Source organism: Dromiciops gliroides, chromosome 6 (assembly GCF_019393635.1).
Source record: "Dromiciops gliroides isolate mDroGli1 chromosome 6, mDroGli1.pri, whole genome shotgun sequence".
NCBI lineage: Eukaryota > Metazoa > Chordata > Mammalia > Microbiotheria > Microbiotheriidae > Dromiciops > Dromiciops gliroides.
The window spans coordinates 158540985-158560402 of NC_057866.1; the positions used below are offsets into that span (position 1 = coordinate 158540985).

The following is a 19418-nucleotide window of genomic DNA, read 5'->3' on the forward strand; positions in this document are numbered from 1 at the left end:
TACATATTAGCCTAAAATTGAAACTGAACTCTCTAATGACATAATCCAGCACTAGGGTCCAGAAGAACCATGTGTGTTACCCGACAGCTGAACAACTTTGTGGACGTAGGATTTTTAGAAATAAATTCTAGTCCACCCTGAGATTTTTAAGACAACATCTTAATATACTGGCATGCTTTATCCCCCCTTTTTGTCAACCCATCAGGCCCATGTGGATGCTGCTTTACTTCCTTTTCTTTGCTCCTTGCTAAAGAAAGAAATACAGAAGGTCCCTGTCACTGATTTTTACTGTTTGTTGATGAGCTTTCGTGGTAGGCCACACTTTTCTGTGTGGATTCCAGTATTTTGCTTACCTTTTCTTCAATGAGTTTTACTTTCATGTGGCTGGAGAGTAAAGGATGACCTCCCAGATGTTATAAATTAGTCAGCAGCGAGCGTAATCATTACTAGGCATGCTATAATAATGTTTCCAAGTTTTACATGTTTTCCAAAGTCCAGTTTAGGCCACTGTCATCCAGTGGTTTTGCATATAACTTTTTTTTTTCAAGTCAAGAAAGGAAATTAGCTTCCATTTCTTGTTAAGTTTGATGACATTGTCAGGCTTAGAGAAAGATGTGTGCATTTATGTGTATTTGTGTATATGCTATTAAAGAAGACAAAATACCCCAGTTCACACCCATAGCGATCTGTCCAAAACAGCGTTTCAGCTTTGGACTAAGTCAGTTTAATTGACTTCAGTAAGATCACTGGTTCATTGAAACCTAAGCTAGAATGATGACTCTATCTATCTTCAGATAGGTATTTACACTGCGGACCTCACACAGAGCAAAATGTTAGCATCCTGCTGTGTTGGAACAGCATGAAACTTAAAAAAGAATAATATTGTACTTGATTTCAGATAATTTATTGAATCCTGTTACTTAATCTTTTGATGGGTTATTTTGTGGCCAAGGCACATTCCAAAAATTGTAAAGGACCAAATTCTTTGAGCATTAAAATCAAGCTCCTCCTGAATGGCAGCTGGCAGGGTTTTATTTCAGTTATTAAAAATGTAAGTATACATGGACTACATGAAATCAGATGTAATTAAACACCCATTTTTCACAAAGCCAAAGAAAGTGGCTTTAGTTTCTTTTAATGCTCTTTCTCTTGATGCTTTGCTTCAGTGATCAACACTGTGTAGGCTACAGAGATGGAAAAATAGAATATTGCATAGATCTGGTGGTGTCTGGCAAAGTATGCACAATCGAAGACATTCTAAAAATTCTTGGAATGCAAATTCTAAGTGTCTTGTATATGTTTCTTTTTTGAAAATCTTAACCACTTAACCACTTGTCATGTAAGTAAAGTGAGCAAAAATCTAAAATGATTTGGGTTAATCAACTTTTTCTGGATATAAGCAGAGATTTACAATAAATCATAAATCATAGTTCTTTTTTTGCTCCAGTGCAATTATTTCTATTGGAATTTTGTATTTCAAATATGTCACAATTGTTTATACATGTAATCTCAATCAAATATTTACAATAAATTATAAACTTTATTTCTTTTTTTCCCCAATTGGGAACATTTCTTTTGGAGTTTTGTGGATGTTATACTTTTTACTAATGTTTCAGCACACCCGTATATCAAGCTATCTAAAACAATTAATGTTCTTTGCTCTTTTAGATGCAAAATCTCATATAAACCAGAACATTGTTATTTTCTTTAAAAGGAGCATCATGATTTATTCAAATTAGAACATCTACTTTCAAACTAAAGAATAGAATAAGTTGGGAACTTCTTGTTGATTCTTTCTCTCCCTCAAAAAATCTTTTAACAATTTGATTTTGAGAAACAACATAGAATTAAAAGTATTCATATTTATATAGAAATGTGTACTTAAGTACAAAAACAGTCCTTAAATTCTCTTCTGTAAACAAGCCAAAGAAATATGTATAGATTCTCTAGTATGCATAAGGAACTTTTAAAAATAGTAATATTGATTCTTGAGTTTGGACAGTGCTGTTCTTGACATTTCAGGTATTTCTATTGCCGTTATATCACTCGATGGATTTGTTAAAAACATAAAAGGAATTTATAATATCAAATGAAAAGAACATGTTAATATGGCTTAGGCACTCCCTATTTTGTTCATGAGGGGCTTCCTTAATGGTTAAAAAAAAAATCTAAAACACTTCTCAGTGAGCACAAAGAACAAAATGTTACATGAAAAATATATACCATTTTCTAATGAAATTCATTATGTACTGTAATCTATAAGATTATAGTCCATTCATATGTTTATTTGCTTATGTGTATAATAGTCCTGATGAAAAATATGAAGCTTTTTTCCCCAGGCTAAGATACAGTGATCAATAAAAAATATACATAACAGCTTGAGATATTATTGTGTTGGGAATGAGAGGGGATGTGGTTACTTTTCTTTTTTCCTCTATGTACCATTATAGCATATGAATCAAATAAAATGATATTCATAAAATAATAAAATCAACTGTAAAGTCTTCTGTAATAGGAACAGCTAAATACGAAGAACCATAGGACGTACATACATGACCTTAGAAGAAAAAACAATTTTCCACCCAAAGAATCTACAATTATTCATTTAAACCAGGAATTTCAGGAGAAAAAATCCATATAGAACTTAAAATATGTGTAGGAGATAGGGCTGTATGTTCTTTTTATATAGTCATTTGATAGTCACATTTGCACTCAATGTATGCTTTTCAGTAAGTGATAGTCATGGGGTATTAAATTAGTCCCTAATGTTTCACAAGCAAAGGAGACAAGGGCAAATGCAACATTTTTATTGGTAAGGGCAAGTCTTTTAGGCCATCTCCTATCTCTTCAAACAAACTAGATATCTAGGATTTCTATGTTGGGATAATAACTGACATTTATATAAGGCTGTAAAGTTTATGAAGCATTTAATATACATCATCTCCTTGGAGCCTCACCAGCCACCCTGGGAGGTAGGTTCTACAGGTATTATTATCCCCTTTTTACAAACAAGGAAACTGAGTCTCAGAGAGTTTTAGTGTGACTTACTTATGGTCAGACAGTACACTTAGAAGCAAGATTTGAACTCGGGTCTTCCTATCTCCCAGTTGAGTTCTCTGTTCTCTTCTTCACTATGTTATGATAACCTTGGTTCTGATAAATAACTTTGCTGCCCAACTGAGCCCTCTTTTATTGGGTTGTTGTTACAAAGCAGCTTTTCCTGGAGAATGGGAAAGAGATCACAGATATGTTTCTGGTTTCTGGCTTGCAGATATTTTCTGTTACCAACAACACAGAGTGTGTGAAACTCCTGGAGGAGATCCGATGTGCCCACTGCTCACCACATTCTCAGAATCTGTTCCATTCACCTGAGAGAGGAGAAGCCTCTGAAAGAGAGCTAGCACTGCCCTTGCTGTGCGAAGACTATTGCAAAGAATTCTATTACACATGTAGAGGCCACATTCCAGGTAAAAGCAACTGCAGAATATTGAAATCAGATGTCTGCATTGCAGGGCTAGCTTTTGCTTGCATAAGATTTCTCTCACCTTTCAAATGAAGTATTTGCTCCTTTGTGTGATTATTTCAGGGCATCAATATTTTAATGGTGCATTGTGATTATGCTTTTTAGTCAGCCAAATAATAAATTAACCTTATTCAAACTTCTGGGTATTTTCTGTCATGCTGTTCAGAAGATCAGCTTGTTAGTAACTTTGGATTATGCATGGCAAATTTTTAATGCCAGACAGACTGTCTTCTTCATAATCTGCTCCCAAGATACTTTCACCCTTTGCTAAGCTGAAGGATTGTCCACCAATCTTAGTATAACAGATAAGATAGGAATGAAATCTGCCATTAGAAAGAATACATAAGTGGTCAAAAAACATATCTTGTTTTTGAACAAGACTAGGTACTACTCAATATATTATGTTCAGAAGCAATCCCTAGTGAAGAAGGGAGGTAGTAGAAATTTGGGTTTTCTTTTTTTTTTTTTTGCCGGGCAATGGGAGTTAAGTGACTTGCCCAGGGTCACACAGCTAGTAAGTGTCAAGTGTCTGAGGCCAGATTTGAACTTAGGTACTCCTGAATCCAGGGCTGGTGCTTTATCCACTGCAACACCTAGCCGCCCCTGGGTTTTCTTAATAATGAATACCAAGGGGAAAAATAGGTAGTCACCTTTCTGCTGGATCATTAAGTATTTCTAATCCCAGGATTTCATTTGTCTTCTATTTAATATTCCAATGACTTTGGACAAGTCATTTTATTTCTCTGAGCCTCAGTTCCCTCATCTGCAAAATGAGAGGTACATCGATTGAGCTATGTGTCTGCTAAGGTACCTTTTCAGCTCCAAATCCATGATCCTATGATCTCATTAACTATGAGGCACTTACTGTACCACAGCCTGATTTGAAGGGCATGGATAAAGTCCTCCATTCAAAATGTCAGCACTTCATTTTGCTAGAGTTTATGAAACGCACATCTTCTCTGAAGATGCAGTAACATCTACTGGAGAACATTTTGATCAGTTAGCCAAAGTCACAGAAAACAAACCACTATTTGTAAGATTAAAAGTATTATTTTTTAAAACCCCAGAGTTGTGTGAGAGAGGTTAGAAGAGGACTTTTAAATAATTAAGGTACACTCTGTTCTTTAAAAAAAAAAGGCTTTCAAATATATGGGGTTTAGGTGCTTTTGTTATGGGGGTGGGGGTAGGGGATAAGGAGGGTAGGGTTGCAGTGCTCTCTTACTGACTTGAGAAAACATTTTGAATAGAGTTGCTTGTTCCCTTTGGTGTGGTTTAACATGTCTCTAAACTCATTCAAATATGAAAATATTATTATTGTCTTTATAAACTGCAGAGATGTTTCTAAGTCTCTCTTAAGCCAGCTGTTTCTTGCTCCTTATCACATTCCCCAAAGCACAGCAGACTAGGTCATAGCTGCCAAGACTGCCTGCTGAGAAGAAGTAACAGATTAGATATCAGAAATGTTTGGTCCAAGCTGGTTAGCGATGCTTTTCTAGTATAGGTTTAAAGTAATAGAGAAACTCGGATGCTACTTAGCATTTCTATCCTTGATTCTGAAAGTGGGATGGAAAAAGAGGGCAGTCATGCCTTTGGAGAGAAGAGGAGTTTTCTTTCCGTTGTATGTTGGGAGTGATTTTAACTTCCCAAAGGAAGCCTCTTTGGAGAAAGACTGAGTAGCACAGCACAGGAGCCCGATCCACAGGACCCCTCGCTCCCCAGATCAACATATGTGGTGACGAATGACAAATTTATTTTTCTACAAAGTTTGTGTATATGTAAAACCGCTGAAGTGCATCAAGATGTCAAGTGCTTTTTGTGACCACCCAGGTTGCCTTGAAAGATAACCAGATGAAAGCATAACTTTAGTGCTGGACAGAGCAGCCTGCATGCTTCAGCACCAACTCCAATAGGCGCCTTTCCTACATCAATCAGATGCTAATAATCATTCTAAATACGTATTCTGAGAGTGGACTGTAATAACAAAAAGATGTTGCATTAATTATCCCCAACATGGTTAATTGATTTGTTGAACAGCACAAACACTGGCACATGGATTAAGATTCCCTCAAAGTATAAAGTGCTGGGTACTACTCCATCCCCTGTCCCTATCACTGCTCCCCAGATCACAGAGATTATTGGAATCATAGGCTCCCTAGTGGGGGTTTACATTTCTTTTAATTTAAATTAGCAATCATTTATTTTTCTCTCCCTCTCATCTCCCCTTCCCCATTGTGAAAATAAAAGAAAAACAAAATCTTTAAATAAATATGCATAGTCAAGCAAAACAAATTCCCACACTGGCCATGTCCAAAAATGTATTCATAAACTTCTTTAAAAAAAAGAAATACCAAAAGGAAGTGTATAGTGTTCTTTTGCCACCCCCAACAAGTCCATTTCATCATCAAATTATCCTCCTCTAAAGGAAAGAAGAAAACATTTGCCACTCCCAACATAGGTGTAAAGTTTGAAAGACCCTAACAGTCTAACCCTCTTGTCTTACAGATGAAGAAACTGAGGGCCAGAGAGGTGGACTAACTTGTCCAGGGTCACACATATCATAATTACAAGGAAATGAGTGTGTTTTTCATCATTTACTAGAAAATGAGACGAGCACCATACTCTGTTTATATCTTTTAGTAAAGCCAATTCATCATTTGGATGACAAAAAAAAATCATGATACACCATTAAGAAGCAATATAAGCTTACTCCCCTAAAAGTCAATAAAGTTGAGAGGAAAATAACTCAAAGGATCTGTTTGAGAGGGAAAATGCAGGATTTTTTAGGGTAGGGGGAGGGTGATGGGAGTATGGTGGATCTGTTATTTATTGGTAGAGAGAACTTCCAATAAAAAAATTCTCCAGTAATGCAGGTCAGCAACTGCTCTGTCTTGGATGGCTGTGTTGGACACTGAGGGGTTACTTGATTTGCCCAGGGTCACACAGCCTGTAGATGTCAAGGACAGGACTTGAGCCCATGTCTTCCTTTGTCAAAGCTTACTCTATATCCCCTACTCCATACTACCTATAATTGCCAAAGGAAAGAAGGATATTCAGAAGATGGGGTTTTTTAAAGAAGAAAAAAACAATAAAATATCAAAAGAATTATAAACCACATAACTAGAAATGTTCACGTGAAATCCAGTGAATAGAATTTTTCATTTTATTTGTGGGATAACCAATTTCATCTTAGCAGTTGGAATCTGCTTGGCTCTTCCTCTACAGAACCATCTTTTTTCCCTTCTTTCAATGTAATAGAATTTATCACAGAAGAGGGAGAAGATAGCTTTGGCTGCCCTTTCAGAAGCTTCTAGAAATAATTTCACATTAGCAAGCATGTATCTCAAATGCAAAGAGTTTGGGGCAATTAGAAGGCCAAAAGACTGGAGGAGTACTCTTACTCCCAAGAGAAAGAGAAGACAGACAAGAAGGCAACACTAGGCAAAGATGCATGGAAGACCATCACTTCCCAAATTATTCCCAAGTAATACATTGGCTAGAAAAGACCATACAGGTCACTGACACCAACACTCTTATCTTAGAGGTGAGGAGTCTGAGGCCCAAAGAACTGACATGTGCCCGAGAACACACAGGTAGTAAAGTAGTGTAGCCAGGATCTAAGCATACCTTATTTGCACCCAGGAAATAGTTTTAAAAATTAGAAACAGAATCAAGTCTAATGTAAGAACAAATAGGTCATAAGATTTTCAACTGCAAGGAGGTCCCTTCATTTTATACATAAGGAAGCTGAGACCCTGAGTAGTTGTGACTTACTAAAGGTCACACTGTTCATAAACTTTGGAGCCAGTATTCAAACCTACTTCATAGGCTCAGAGTGCTAGAAAGAGATGGGACATCATAAGTCATATGGTCCAAACACCTTATTTTCATGATGAGGAAACTGAGGCTCAGAAAGATTAGGGACTTTCTCAAGGCCACAAAAATAATAAGTCATATAGCCTAGATCCTCCTCCTCCAAACCCAGTTCAAGTTCTATTATAGACCATATGTTGTTGTTATTGTTGTTGTTGTTCAGTCATTTCTCAGTTGTGTCAGACTCTTCGTGACCTTGGCAGAGATACTGGAGTGGTTCACCATTTCCTTTTTCTAGTTCATTTTTACAGATGAGAAACTGAGGCAAATAGGGTTGAGTGACTTGCCCAGGGTCATAAAGCTAGAAAATGTCTAAAGCCAGATTTGAATTCATGAAGATGAGTCTTCCTCACTCCAGGCTAGGTGCTCTATGCATGGCAATGCCTAGCTGCCCCCATTACACCATATAGCCTTTCATTAAAAATAATTTTTTATCCAGAAAAAAGAACTATGGATTCCGAATGCAGATTGAACCATACTGTTTCTACTTCTTGGCTGTTTTTTCTCTTTTTTGAGGTTTTTCCCTTGTGTTCTGCTGATTCTTTTACAATATGACTAATGCAGAAATATGTTTAATGTGACCGTACATATATAACCTATATCAGACTGCTTTCCATCTTGGGGGAGGGGGGAGGAAAGGGAGGGGGGGAGAAAAATCTGGAAGTAAAAATCCTATGAAAATAAATGTTGAAAACTATCTTTACATGTAACTGGAAAATAATAAAATACTTTTATGATTAAAAAAACAAAAGAATTCCTTAAAAAAATAATTTTTCCCCTTTCCACTATACCATGATGGCTATTAATTCTTTGACTTGAATGAGCACAAGTAAGCTGCTGTTACACACCTTGTTTTTCATTCATAAGAAATAGTCTGTCAGAGTGGTTGGCTTTTCTGCTTTATCTGTTTTATATTTTTAAGTACTTACCCTGTTGTCTTTGCAATAGAAGCCATTATGTTATCACATGACCAGGGTTTGATAGCACAGTTGGTTGAAGTCTGGTGCTAAGTAAGTTCAAGCTCATGGGTCAGATAGCAGTTAGCTTCCCCTCTGGTCCATGGCAATCATCAGCCCCTGATCTCCTCCAGCTATCTGGTAAATGCATCTGAGTAGTCCCAGGGTGGCCAGGTGAAAGTGTGGAGAGGGCCACATAATTTTTCTAGTAGAAAAGCAACGTGAATGCCTGCCTAAAGGCAGCGGATATGTCACTTCTTCCTCACATATGTAGGGCAGCTTATGCAATGAAGAAAGCACATTTTCTCTAGAATCCATGTTGAAAGGCTAGAGTTCAAGATCCAGCAAGGGTATTTATTTTATGGGTCAGAGTTTTACAGAGTGCCTTGGATACAGTAGGGCTATGTTCATGATTCAGCAGTATTATTAGTTATAGGTCAAGGACATTTGATAAGACATCTGGGCTAAAAATATGCAGCTGGAAGAGTAATCAGCATATGGTCATCATTAGCAGACCTGATCTTACTTATTATGCTGATCCAGAGTGAGCAAAACACTCTCTGGTGGTAAAAATACTCACCCATTTACTCCTTGAAGCATAAGGGTACCATTTGGGAAATTATTTCTTCCCCTTCCATAAATGAGAGCATGATGCCCTAGAAGAATTCTGCTTCCCTCGGTGGGTGATCTTCCAGCCAAAGAGATTTAATTCACCCCTGGCCACCACAAAGTCAAGTCCTTTAAAAGTCACAATTAATCCAGTTATTAGAAGAGAATTAAATCTAAAATTTCCCTCTGTTGTGAAAATGCCCTTTCTTTTAGACATCATCATATTTCTATTATCAAATTTTTCTAGAGTTCATAAAAACTCCAGAAGTAATTCTGTATTAGAATTCTACTTTTAAAAAAAGAGTCATGGTACCTCCAAAGCCTTGGAAAGAAATTTTATGAATTTAGACTCATTAATCTTCAGATCTTCCATTTAAAAATTATTTCTCATTTCCTCATGATTGTCCCTTGCTAGTTCCATATAAATTGGAACCAGCCACCAGTATTGTTCATTAATTTCCCCCCTTTAAATGGTCTCTGTTTGCAGACTGTAATGCTAGACTATAAAACAAGATTATTTTTATAAAAGCAAATCCTAGCTTTCTTATGAATCACACTTTGAATTACTCTCTGTAAGCCTACAACGTAAAGCAAAAATTGTCATTAGTCTACCATAGAGAGCCTTGATAACTTGCATACTCAATCATAAATGTATTCATAGTATGCAAGTGGTCCAAGATTCTTGACATTTGTACAAAAATATCTCTACCTGGAGTGACTTAGTTCAAAGATGATAGGAACCAGGCGTGGGCATCCAAATGTTAAACCTAGCCCCACCACAGAGCTGAAAGTCTGCATGTGAGGTATCAACTCAGGTTCTTCCCCTTTTTTTCTTGGAAGAGAATTATTGAAATTCTCTTGGGTATTTGTGATTTATATATTTAGTGCTTAAAGCATAGAGAAGTAGAATAGCCTTTGTTAAACAATCTTGACAGACTAAGGTTCCTTCCAGGTTTGAAACTCTATGATTCTATCAACCCTATCCCTCAGTCATCTTCCCACTTACTAATCCCTCTCTTTCTTCACAAAAGAACTAACCTCCTCTCAGCTGCTTTACCCCTCCCCAGCTGTCATTCCTCCTTTTTCCCTTCCCCCACCCAGACATCTGCTCTCACTTGCCTTTTTCCCAAATGCCAGTTCCAAGTCAGTCATCTAGTTGGAAATCGCCAGTGAGTGCACATTTCAGAGACTGGGGACGATCCATCTATCACATCCACTAACTGAGACAGCCCAGGGCAAGATTTTTTTTCTCCAAATTCCAAGAACAACTTGAGATTTCAGCGGACTGATGTCACAAAAGAATCAAGCCCAGTAACTTCTTAGGCTAATATCCATTTTGGGGTAGAAAATGCTTGTTCCACTGGCCAGCCCAGCTTGATTGAGCTCAATAGCTTCATTCTAAAAGCATCCTTCAAAACTGCTCATTAGAGGGCACATCTTCAATTCTGCCCAATTAGGAGTCTTTCACCTAGGACTGGGAAGTATCTAGAATAATGCTGGCAAGCCATTTTGCAAATTCACAACCAAAATCTGAAATCAGATTTCAGACATGCAAAGTTGATAAATCTAAATTTGATTTTGTTTTTATGACTAATATATATATATATATATATATATATATATATATATATATAGTGAAGCAATGAGGGTTAAGTGACTTGCCCAAGGTCACACAGCTAGTGACTCTCAAGTGTTTGAGGTCGGATTTGAACTCAGATCCTCCTGAATCCAGGGACGGTGCTTCATTCACTGTGCCATCCAGCTGCCCCTATGACTAATATATTTTGAAGCAATTTTCTCCTCTGCTTCCTAGTCTCCCTTATTTTGGAATAACAGAACATGTCACTCAAAAAGAAAAATAAAGCCTTGCTAAATGAAGTTAGAGGAAACTTCGTCAAAACCTCTTTCTCATGCTGTAAAGACCTTTTTTTTAATGGTCAATTATGTTTCTTTGTAACAGGTCAAGACAGGTTAAAACAAAACCTCTCTTTTCCCAATTCCCATTAAAAGTTAGCTTTCTTTCATCATGTAATGCATTTGGTGATTATGAAAAGCTAGATAAAAAGCTGGGGCATCATGATTGTCATAACCAGTCAGTCAGTCAAGAAGTATGTATTAAGCACTGAGATAACAAAGAAAGGCAAAACCAGCCCTTGACCCAAGGTACTAACATGCTACTGGAGAAGGTAACATAAGGAAATCCTAGCATCTGAAATACATAGAATAGCTGAAAGGCCATCTTGGAGGGGAAGAATCTATATCTCAACCACAAAGTAACAGCAAGGCTGAATTAGGCTATAAGATTGTTTTAGGGAATAACTACATTGAGATGATCACTGGAATTTTTCCCATGTAAAGCAATAATGATTATGTTGTGTTCTACTAGCATCTACTTGAAGTAGAGGATAAATTCAATTAAAAATTCACCCAATTAAGCACCAACTCTGTGTAAAGTACTAGAGAAGAAACTGAGCCTTTACATATTTGAAAATGGTAGCTCTACCACTCATTATTGATCATCAGTTTACAACTGAAAGGTACCTTCCAATCAATCCAATTTCTTCATTTTACCAATGATGAAGTTGATACACAGTGAAGTTACTTGCTGAATCAACAGCTAACAAGTGGCTGAGGTGAGATTTGAGCCCTGGTCTTCTTTGAGCTGGGAGTCAACCACACCAATGCCCCATTCACTACATTGTGCTGCCTCTACTTGTTCAGTTCTCATTCATTGCAAAGGGAAACAAAGCCATTCCTGATAATGACATGATGAGACAAGCTTGGTTTGTTGTGGGTTGTTTTTTGTTTTTTTACCATTTAATCATAAATGGTCGGGGCAGCTAGGTGGCACAGTGGATAAAGCACTGGCCCTGGATTCAGGAGGACCTGAGTTCAAATCTGGCCTCAAACCCTTGACACTTACTAGCTGTGTGACCCTGGGCAAGTCACTTAACCCCCATTGCCCCGCAACCCCCCCCCCAAAAAAAACTCAACAATCATAAATGGTCACAACTATACCAAGCCCTTGTCATTAAACAAATCAAAGTAGACCCTACTCATTAAAATTTAAGAAAGATTTTATATTTCAAAATCTTGATTTGGAATATTTATTTTCCCTTTGGAAGCTATCATGTAGCAGGATGTATAACACAACTTTAGAAGAAGAATTTGTCAGAAAACCTTAAATTTCCCCTTCAAAGGGATCAAAAAAACCTCTAGCCCATTTGCAGGATTTATTTTAAGTTCTTTGTAAGTTTTTTTCTGATATCTCCCATATCATTATTTCAATTTTGCTGTCATTTTTTTTTTGGTGAGGCAATTGGGGTTAAGTGACTTGCCCAGGGTCACACAGCTAGTAAGTGTTGTGTCTGAGGCCAGATTTGAACTCAGGTCCTCCTGAATCCAAGGCCAGTGCTCTATCCACTGTGCCACCTAGCTGCCCCCCTTGCTGTCATTCTTAAAGGTACTGTGGGACAGAAAAGAGAGTGCTGGACTTGGGGTCAGGATGACCTGGGTTCACATGCCACCTCTGATACTCTCTGTTTAACTACAACCAAGGGCAATCCATCTCATCTTTCCCAGCTTCAGTAAAATCCTGATTGTTGATGTTGCAATGGTAACTTGCACCAAGTTAGTGTTGGGACTTCCCACATAGATGTTTCCCATTGTATCTGTAATACTTTAACAATTACAATTTCTGACAGGACAATAAATCATAACAGTTGCTTTTGCTAGGTGGTGGTGGTTTTCCTTTTTCCTCAGCGCCTCTCTTATCATCCAAAATTTTTGTGAGCTTTATTTAAGGGCAGTTTTTATTTTCTATTCTGAATACATGTAAAAATTCAGAGGCTTTCTAAATAACACTAAATATTTCTCATGATCTCTTTTTACATTTACTTCAAAGGTTTCCTTCAAACTACAGCTGATGAGTTTTGCTTTTACTACGCAAGAAAAGATGGCGGGTTGTGCTTTCCAGATTTTCCAAGAAAACAAGTGAGAGGCCCAACATCTAACTATTTGGACCAGATGGAAGAATATGACAAAGTGGACGGGATCAGCAGGTTCATAAAGATAAATGCTGTTTAATCTAAAAAAAACTGACAAATCTTTGTGGTTTTGACAGTGAATCAACTCAGTCTGTGCTTATGCTCAGCAGCTGTGTCCTCCAGATGTTTTTTTCTTTTGCTAGTTTGCTTTCTTAAAAATCACATTAGTGTCAATGCCTTTTTAATATTTAGGTTACTAATCTTGTGTTCTGAACTTGCCTTCTCTCTGATTCATACATATTTTGTGGGTATAGTTTTACACTTGAATTTCATTGTTGAGTTATTCAGTATAATTTATCATTAACAAATCATTTCTTTGTGAAACTAGTCTTTGATACGTTTTTGGATAAGTTTTGACCATTATGAATAGAATTAACTTTAGTGAAACTTGCTAAAAAATTAAACTGGTAACTTAGAGAAACTTTAAAATGCACTTGGGCTATCTTTGATAACCTCCCCCTTATTCTGCTCTCAGATATAAAACTGCTTTGCTTTTTTAACTATCTGTTTACCTGCCATATTATGACTGTAGCCTTTTACCACCCTCTAAACACTGGTTCCCCAGGAACTTTCTTGAAAAAGGTGTGAAGTGTTACATCTCTGCTCTCTCCATCTCCCTCAAAAAAAAAAAAACCTGACTGGTTTTCTTTAATTTGTCTAGAAAGCACAAACACAGCTGCTTCTGTGCCCAGGAAATTGTGAGTGGGTTGAGGCAGCCTGTTGGAGCCGTACACTGTGGGGATGGCTCTCATCGTCTCTTCATCCTTGAAAAGGAAGGCTACGTGAAGATATTCACCCCAGAAGGAGAAATTCTCAAGGAGCCTTTTTTGGACATACACAAACTTGTTCAGAGTGGAATAAAGGTTGGCATTCTTTTAATTTTCTTTATATTTTGTGGCACCTCTTGCTATTTTTGGTTTTGGGTCAAGATTTATCTTCCCAACTAACACTGTTCATTTTCCAGAGAGAGAGAGAGAGAGAGAGAGAGAGAGAGAGAGAGAGAGAGAGAGAGAGAGAGAGAGAGAGAGAGAGAGAGAGAGAGAGAGAGAGAGAGAATTATGGCTATTTTAGGAGAAAATAAGGAGAGCAGAAAGGGAAGACAGACTGAACTGAAATGAGAAGAGGTTGCTGAGTCATCTATGTTGTTTGGTGGTTAATGGGAAAATCCCTGGGCAGATGGTTCTGCTGCTTTTCTATCTCTATAGAGATTATACTTTTAAAATTAGATTCCTAATATTTTAATGAAAGCTACATAGCAGGCTGTATAACTAGTTGTCCTTCAGAGTCATTCAATATCAAGCACAGTGAACCATGAATGTTAAACCCCATGGTAGTATATGAACTGACAATTTCAATGCACAAAAGATTTGTACATGATCAAGTATGAGATATTTATGTTGTATTTACCAGCAGATGAATAAGTACTTCTGGCTATTTAAGTGGTTGTGTAGCCTTCTTCAAGTTCTCCATTTTGAGATGAGGTGAGGATCAAAAGCACTTCATCTGTTTTTCCTCTCATGATGCTATCATAGGTAAGATACATACAAACATCTTTACTCTGAGGTAACCAAACTAAGAACATCACTTGATCTGGACCCAACTAGGATCTTAATTTCTACCACTTCAAATGTTTTAAGCTTTCTATTATGTTAAACAGTAGTCCATTTCCCCCAATATGCTTTCTTCAAGTAAGATGTCTGGTTTGATATGTAGTTGGGTCCATTTGGAAATAGAAAAGTTCCTTCTAGCCCCAAATCTAGGATACTACCCTCCTAAGTAACAGAGCAGCATCAGAAGCCCTAAGATATTGTGTATGTGTGTATGCATGTATATACATACATATAAATATATATGTGTGTAGATAAAAAGCTATTCATAACATCAGGTATAAATGTGGGGGAAAACAACAATAAGAGATTACTTTAAAAGTTTGTTATTAGAACTCAAAACCTCACTTTCTGATTTGTATTTTGATCATTTGTCCAAAAAATAATTAAAAAGAAAATCTTTTAAAATAGTTATCTTCAAAACCAGTTGATTCTTCTTGTGGGTAGGTTTTTCTTCCATAGGATTTTTGGTTCCAAATTTTTCTCCTTTCCTTCCTTCCCTCCCTCCTTCCGAAGATGGAAAGCAGTCTGATATAGGTTATATATGTACAATCACATTAAACATATTTCTGCTTTAGTCATCCTGTGAAAGAAGAATCAGAGCACAAGAGAAAAGCCTCAAAAAAGAAGGGAAAAAACAGCCCCAAAGTAGAAACAGTATGGTTCAATCTGCATTCATAATCCACAGTTCTTTTTTCTGGATTTTGAGAACAGTTTCTATCATGAGTTCTTTGAAACTGTTTTGGATTATTGCACTGCTAAGAAGAGCCAAGTCTATCATCATTGTTCAACACACAATGTTGCTGTTACTGTGTACAATGTTCTTCTGGTTTCACTCCTCTCAGTCAGCATCAGTTCATGTAAATCCTTCCAGGTTTCTCTGAACTCCTCCTGCTCGTCGTTCCTTACAGCACAATAGTATTCCATTACATTCATATACCGCAACTTATTTAGCCATTACCCAATTGATGGGCATTCCCTTGATTCCCATTTCTTTGCCGCCACAAAGAGAGCTGCTATAAATATTTTTGTACATGTGGGTCCTTTTCCCTCTTCTATGATCTCTTTGGTATACAGACCTAGCAGTGATACCACTGGGTCAAAGGGTATGAACAGTCCCATAATCCTTTGGGCATACTTCCAAATTGCTCTCCAGAATGGTTGGATCAGTTCACAGCTCCACCAATAGTGCATTTAGTGTTCCAATTTTCCCACAGCTTCTCCAACATTTATTATTTTCCTTTTTTGTCATATTCGCCAATCTGATAGGTATAAGGTGGTACCTCAGAGTTGTTTTCATTTGCATTTCTCTGATTAATAGTGATTTAGAGCATTTTTTCATATGGCAATAGATAGATTTTATTAACTGCCTATTCATATCCTTAGACCATTTCTCAATTGGATTCTTACAAATTTGATTTAGTTCCCTATATATTTTAGAAATGAGGCCTTTATCAAAAATACTGGCTGTAAAAAATGTTTCCCAGTTTTCTGCCTCCCTTCTGATTTGGGCTGCATTGCTTCTGTTTGTACAAAACTTTTTAATTTAATGTAATCAAAATCTTTCATTTTGCATTTCATAATATTCTCTATCTCTTGTTTGGACATAAATTGTTTTCCTCTCCATAGATCTGAAAGGTGGTAGTTTTTAGGTTGGGATAAGTGTATACATGTTTTTGAATCTTGATAGCATCAGAGGTACAAATTCAAAAGTTTAAAGTGTATAAAAGTAATAAGAGTTTGAGTAATCAAGGGAATTAATTATGATGTATCTTAAAATCTAAAACTTTGAGCCTTCAAGACCTCAGTTTAGCATAGATTAAAAAGATCCAAGGGCTTTTCTATTAGAAAAAAGTTGATGATTGACATGTTTACAATATTTAATTGCCTGGTCTATGCCCCAGCTATTTGATTTATTTACCTGGTATTATGTCCCCCAAGTTATAGACATAGATCAGTGGAGGAGCACGGGTTGTCAGATTTTGATAGAGAAGCTATCATAGTCACGTGCTAACACCCTCACTGCTGGCATCATGGCATTGAAACTGATGTCGACTCACTGATTTTCCAACCTACCTTCCCGACAGATACTTGTGTACTCAAATATTGGATTCATGTGAAGTGCTGATGATTAACACCATTAATTGTTTTTGTAAAATTATAGAGTTGGAAGGGACTTTGGAAATCCTTTGAGCAGGCTAAAGCCCAGGGAAACTAAATGCATTTTCCAGGGTCACATAGAGGACAGAGCTAGCATTTGAACCCAGGTTTTCAGACTCAAGAATTGACACCTTTCCCATATAATATGTTAGGTTTACAACCCTTGTGTTTTAACTTGAATTGCTATAACTTTGGATATTCTCTTTGATATATTCAAGCTTCAGCCTCTCTTTTATAAATACAAAAAGAAATGGTCCCTTTTAATTATACAAATAGCTAAAGGATATTTTTATGTGTGCATTCTAAACTCTATTGTTTTTAGCTTTTGAAACACAAAAGGCCTCATTCTTTAAATAAAAGGTCTACCAGATTTCACTGACAGAGTATGTATAGTGGTACCTGTAGCATTTTCCAATTTTCTATGTAATAAGATACAAAGAGTATTTTTCAAACACCAAATTATTACATGAATCATGAGCTCAGTAATGTGCCATCAGAACTGCAATTAGGCTGGTGCAACTGGGGCTTTGTGCTAGGGTGCCAAAATTTAAAGGGCACTGAGAGTATTTGTATTCCTTTAACAAAGAGCAATGACTAGGCATTTCTAGTGAACAAGAATAAGTATCTAATATCTTTCTTTGTTCCAAGGTAAGAATCTCTGTGGAAAAGGCATAAATCCAGAAAGTGCTGTGGTTTCAATACAAAGGGCACAAGTCAAACTTAAAAGAATTTATTAAAAATAGGAAACTCGCCCCAAAATTATGCTTCCTCTTTTTTGTCCTCCACTGTAAAAGCCTCACAGGGTTTCAGGATCTCTCCCCTCTTTCTTGCCCTTGGGCACTATAGTTCATCTTGCTCATCTAATTCTATATAGAACTTGTGCCAATGTAAGTTCATTCAATCTCTATAAGATCCACCCATCCATACTACTTGGCATAAAGTAAAAATAGATAAGATTAGATATAAGGAAGAATGTCCCCATGAGAAGTCCCCATATTAAAATATGAAGCTGGCTACCAACAAAGTCTATGGAGTTTTTTTCTCTAGTAATCTCTAAAGAGTATAAGAATAGGCAACCATTTTCTCTCTGAAACAGACCTTCTAGGAGTCAAGGGACTGTACTTGGTGACCTTTCAAATCTTCTCCTCACTCTATGAATCTTTATTTCTACTTCAGTGGAATAACCATGGGAAAAGTATTTTATCATTTATGAAAACTGAACAACTGCTAACTCCCTGACTCTGTCATTAGTAAAACTAAGAAATACTATGGGGCAGCTAGGTGGCACAGTGGATGAAGCACCAGCCCTGGATTCAGGAGGACCTGAGTTCAAATCTGATCTCAGACACTTGACACTTACTACCTGTGTGGCCCTGGGCAAGTCACTTAACCCTCATTGCCCCGCAAAAAAAAAGAAAAGAAAAGAAAAGAAAAAGAAACACTATGGGAAGATTGAAAAAACAAACAAAAAGCATCTCCTATTGTTCTTTCCTGAATTGGGGAAGAGCTTCCTGTTTTATACAGCTGACTTGCTATTCTTCATGTGATGAACATAGGAATCACAGGTAAGAACATGGAGAAGAAGCAGAAAGAAGGAATGATTTGTTGGTGCTGAGAAAGAAGTGCTATTAGATGAAGACCCTCTAATTAAAGTCTATGCCACGTACATTTTGGTCACCATTTAAAAAGATGTAGTGGAATTGTCTGTTTTTCAGTTGGCATTTTCAGAAAGTTTTGTAGAGTCTAGAAACTGAGAGGTGTCACTAAACTAATCTAGCTTTTGTCAAACTAGTCACAACATAGTGTCCTGGGGGTCTTTAAATTAAGCTTCTCTCCCTTATGATAAAGTGCTCAGCTTACAGATGGGACTCTAGCATTCAAGGACTAAGTGGAAAACTCAATCTCCACTTGAGGGGCCTGATAAAAGGTACATAGGCAATCATTGTAAAGGAGTTAAGAGTGGTGGGCTAGGCATGAGGGAAACCTGGGTCCTGACATTATTTCTGATACCTTTTTGTAGATTTGTGATCTGAAACAAGTCACTCCTAAGACCTTTTCTACTAAGTCACAGAGGGATGTGGGGATGTGTTCTTAGGTAGAGGGACTTCCTTATGCTGAGGAAATCATGGATGCTTTGCACAGTTATGAAGAGATTTTTTTTTTTTTTTGCCTTATGGCTAGTGGGAGACATGTAGGGACTGTCTCAGGGAAAGTATCTTCCCTCAAGCTCCTGGTGAATCCAAATCTTTAAATTGTTCATGTATGGTGTCTTAGGACATTCTAGAAACTGTGTTTTCCCAGAAGTCTGTACAAGGCTCTGTTTCAGACAGAAGAAAGCACAGCCTCTCACATGAGAACCCTCACCTGTGGGGCTTCTGTACTGGCCTCTGAGAACAAGTGACTGGTTAAAGCATTCACCCAGTTGTTATTTTTCAGAGAGTTATATTTTCATAGATAGATATATAAGTAGATAGGTAGGTAGATAGAAATTAGATAGAGAGAGAGATAAATAAGATATTGTATTATATATACATATTGTATCCCACATTGTATATATGTGAAAAATATAACTATGTATATATATATATATATATACACATATATATATATTTGTGTCCATCTGTGTCTGTCTGTCTATTTATCTATT

The 19418-nt window shown here is 37.0% G+C and overlaps 1 protein-coding gene across 3 annotated transcripts in view; it reads left to right on the forward strand.

Moving 5' to 3' along the window:
• LOC122732648 (hedgehog interacting protein) overlaps positions 1–19418 on the forward strand; it is a 141085-nt gene that overhangs the window by 4061 nt on the left and 117606 nt on the right. For all 3 annotated transcript variants that reach the window (XM_043972929.1, XM_043972930.1, XM_043972928.1), the window contains exons 2-4: positions 3272–3467; positions 12863–13019; positions 13666–13867. In XM_043972929.1, the coding sequence (XP_043828864.1) occupies positions 3272–3467; positions 12863–13019; positions 13666–13867 (555 nt within the window). The remainder of the gene's footprint in view (positions 1–3271; positions 3468–12862; positions 13020–13665; positions 13868–19418) is intronic.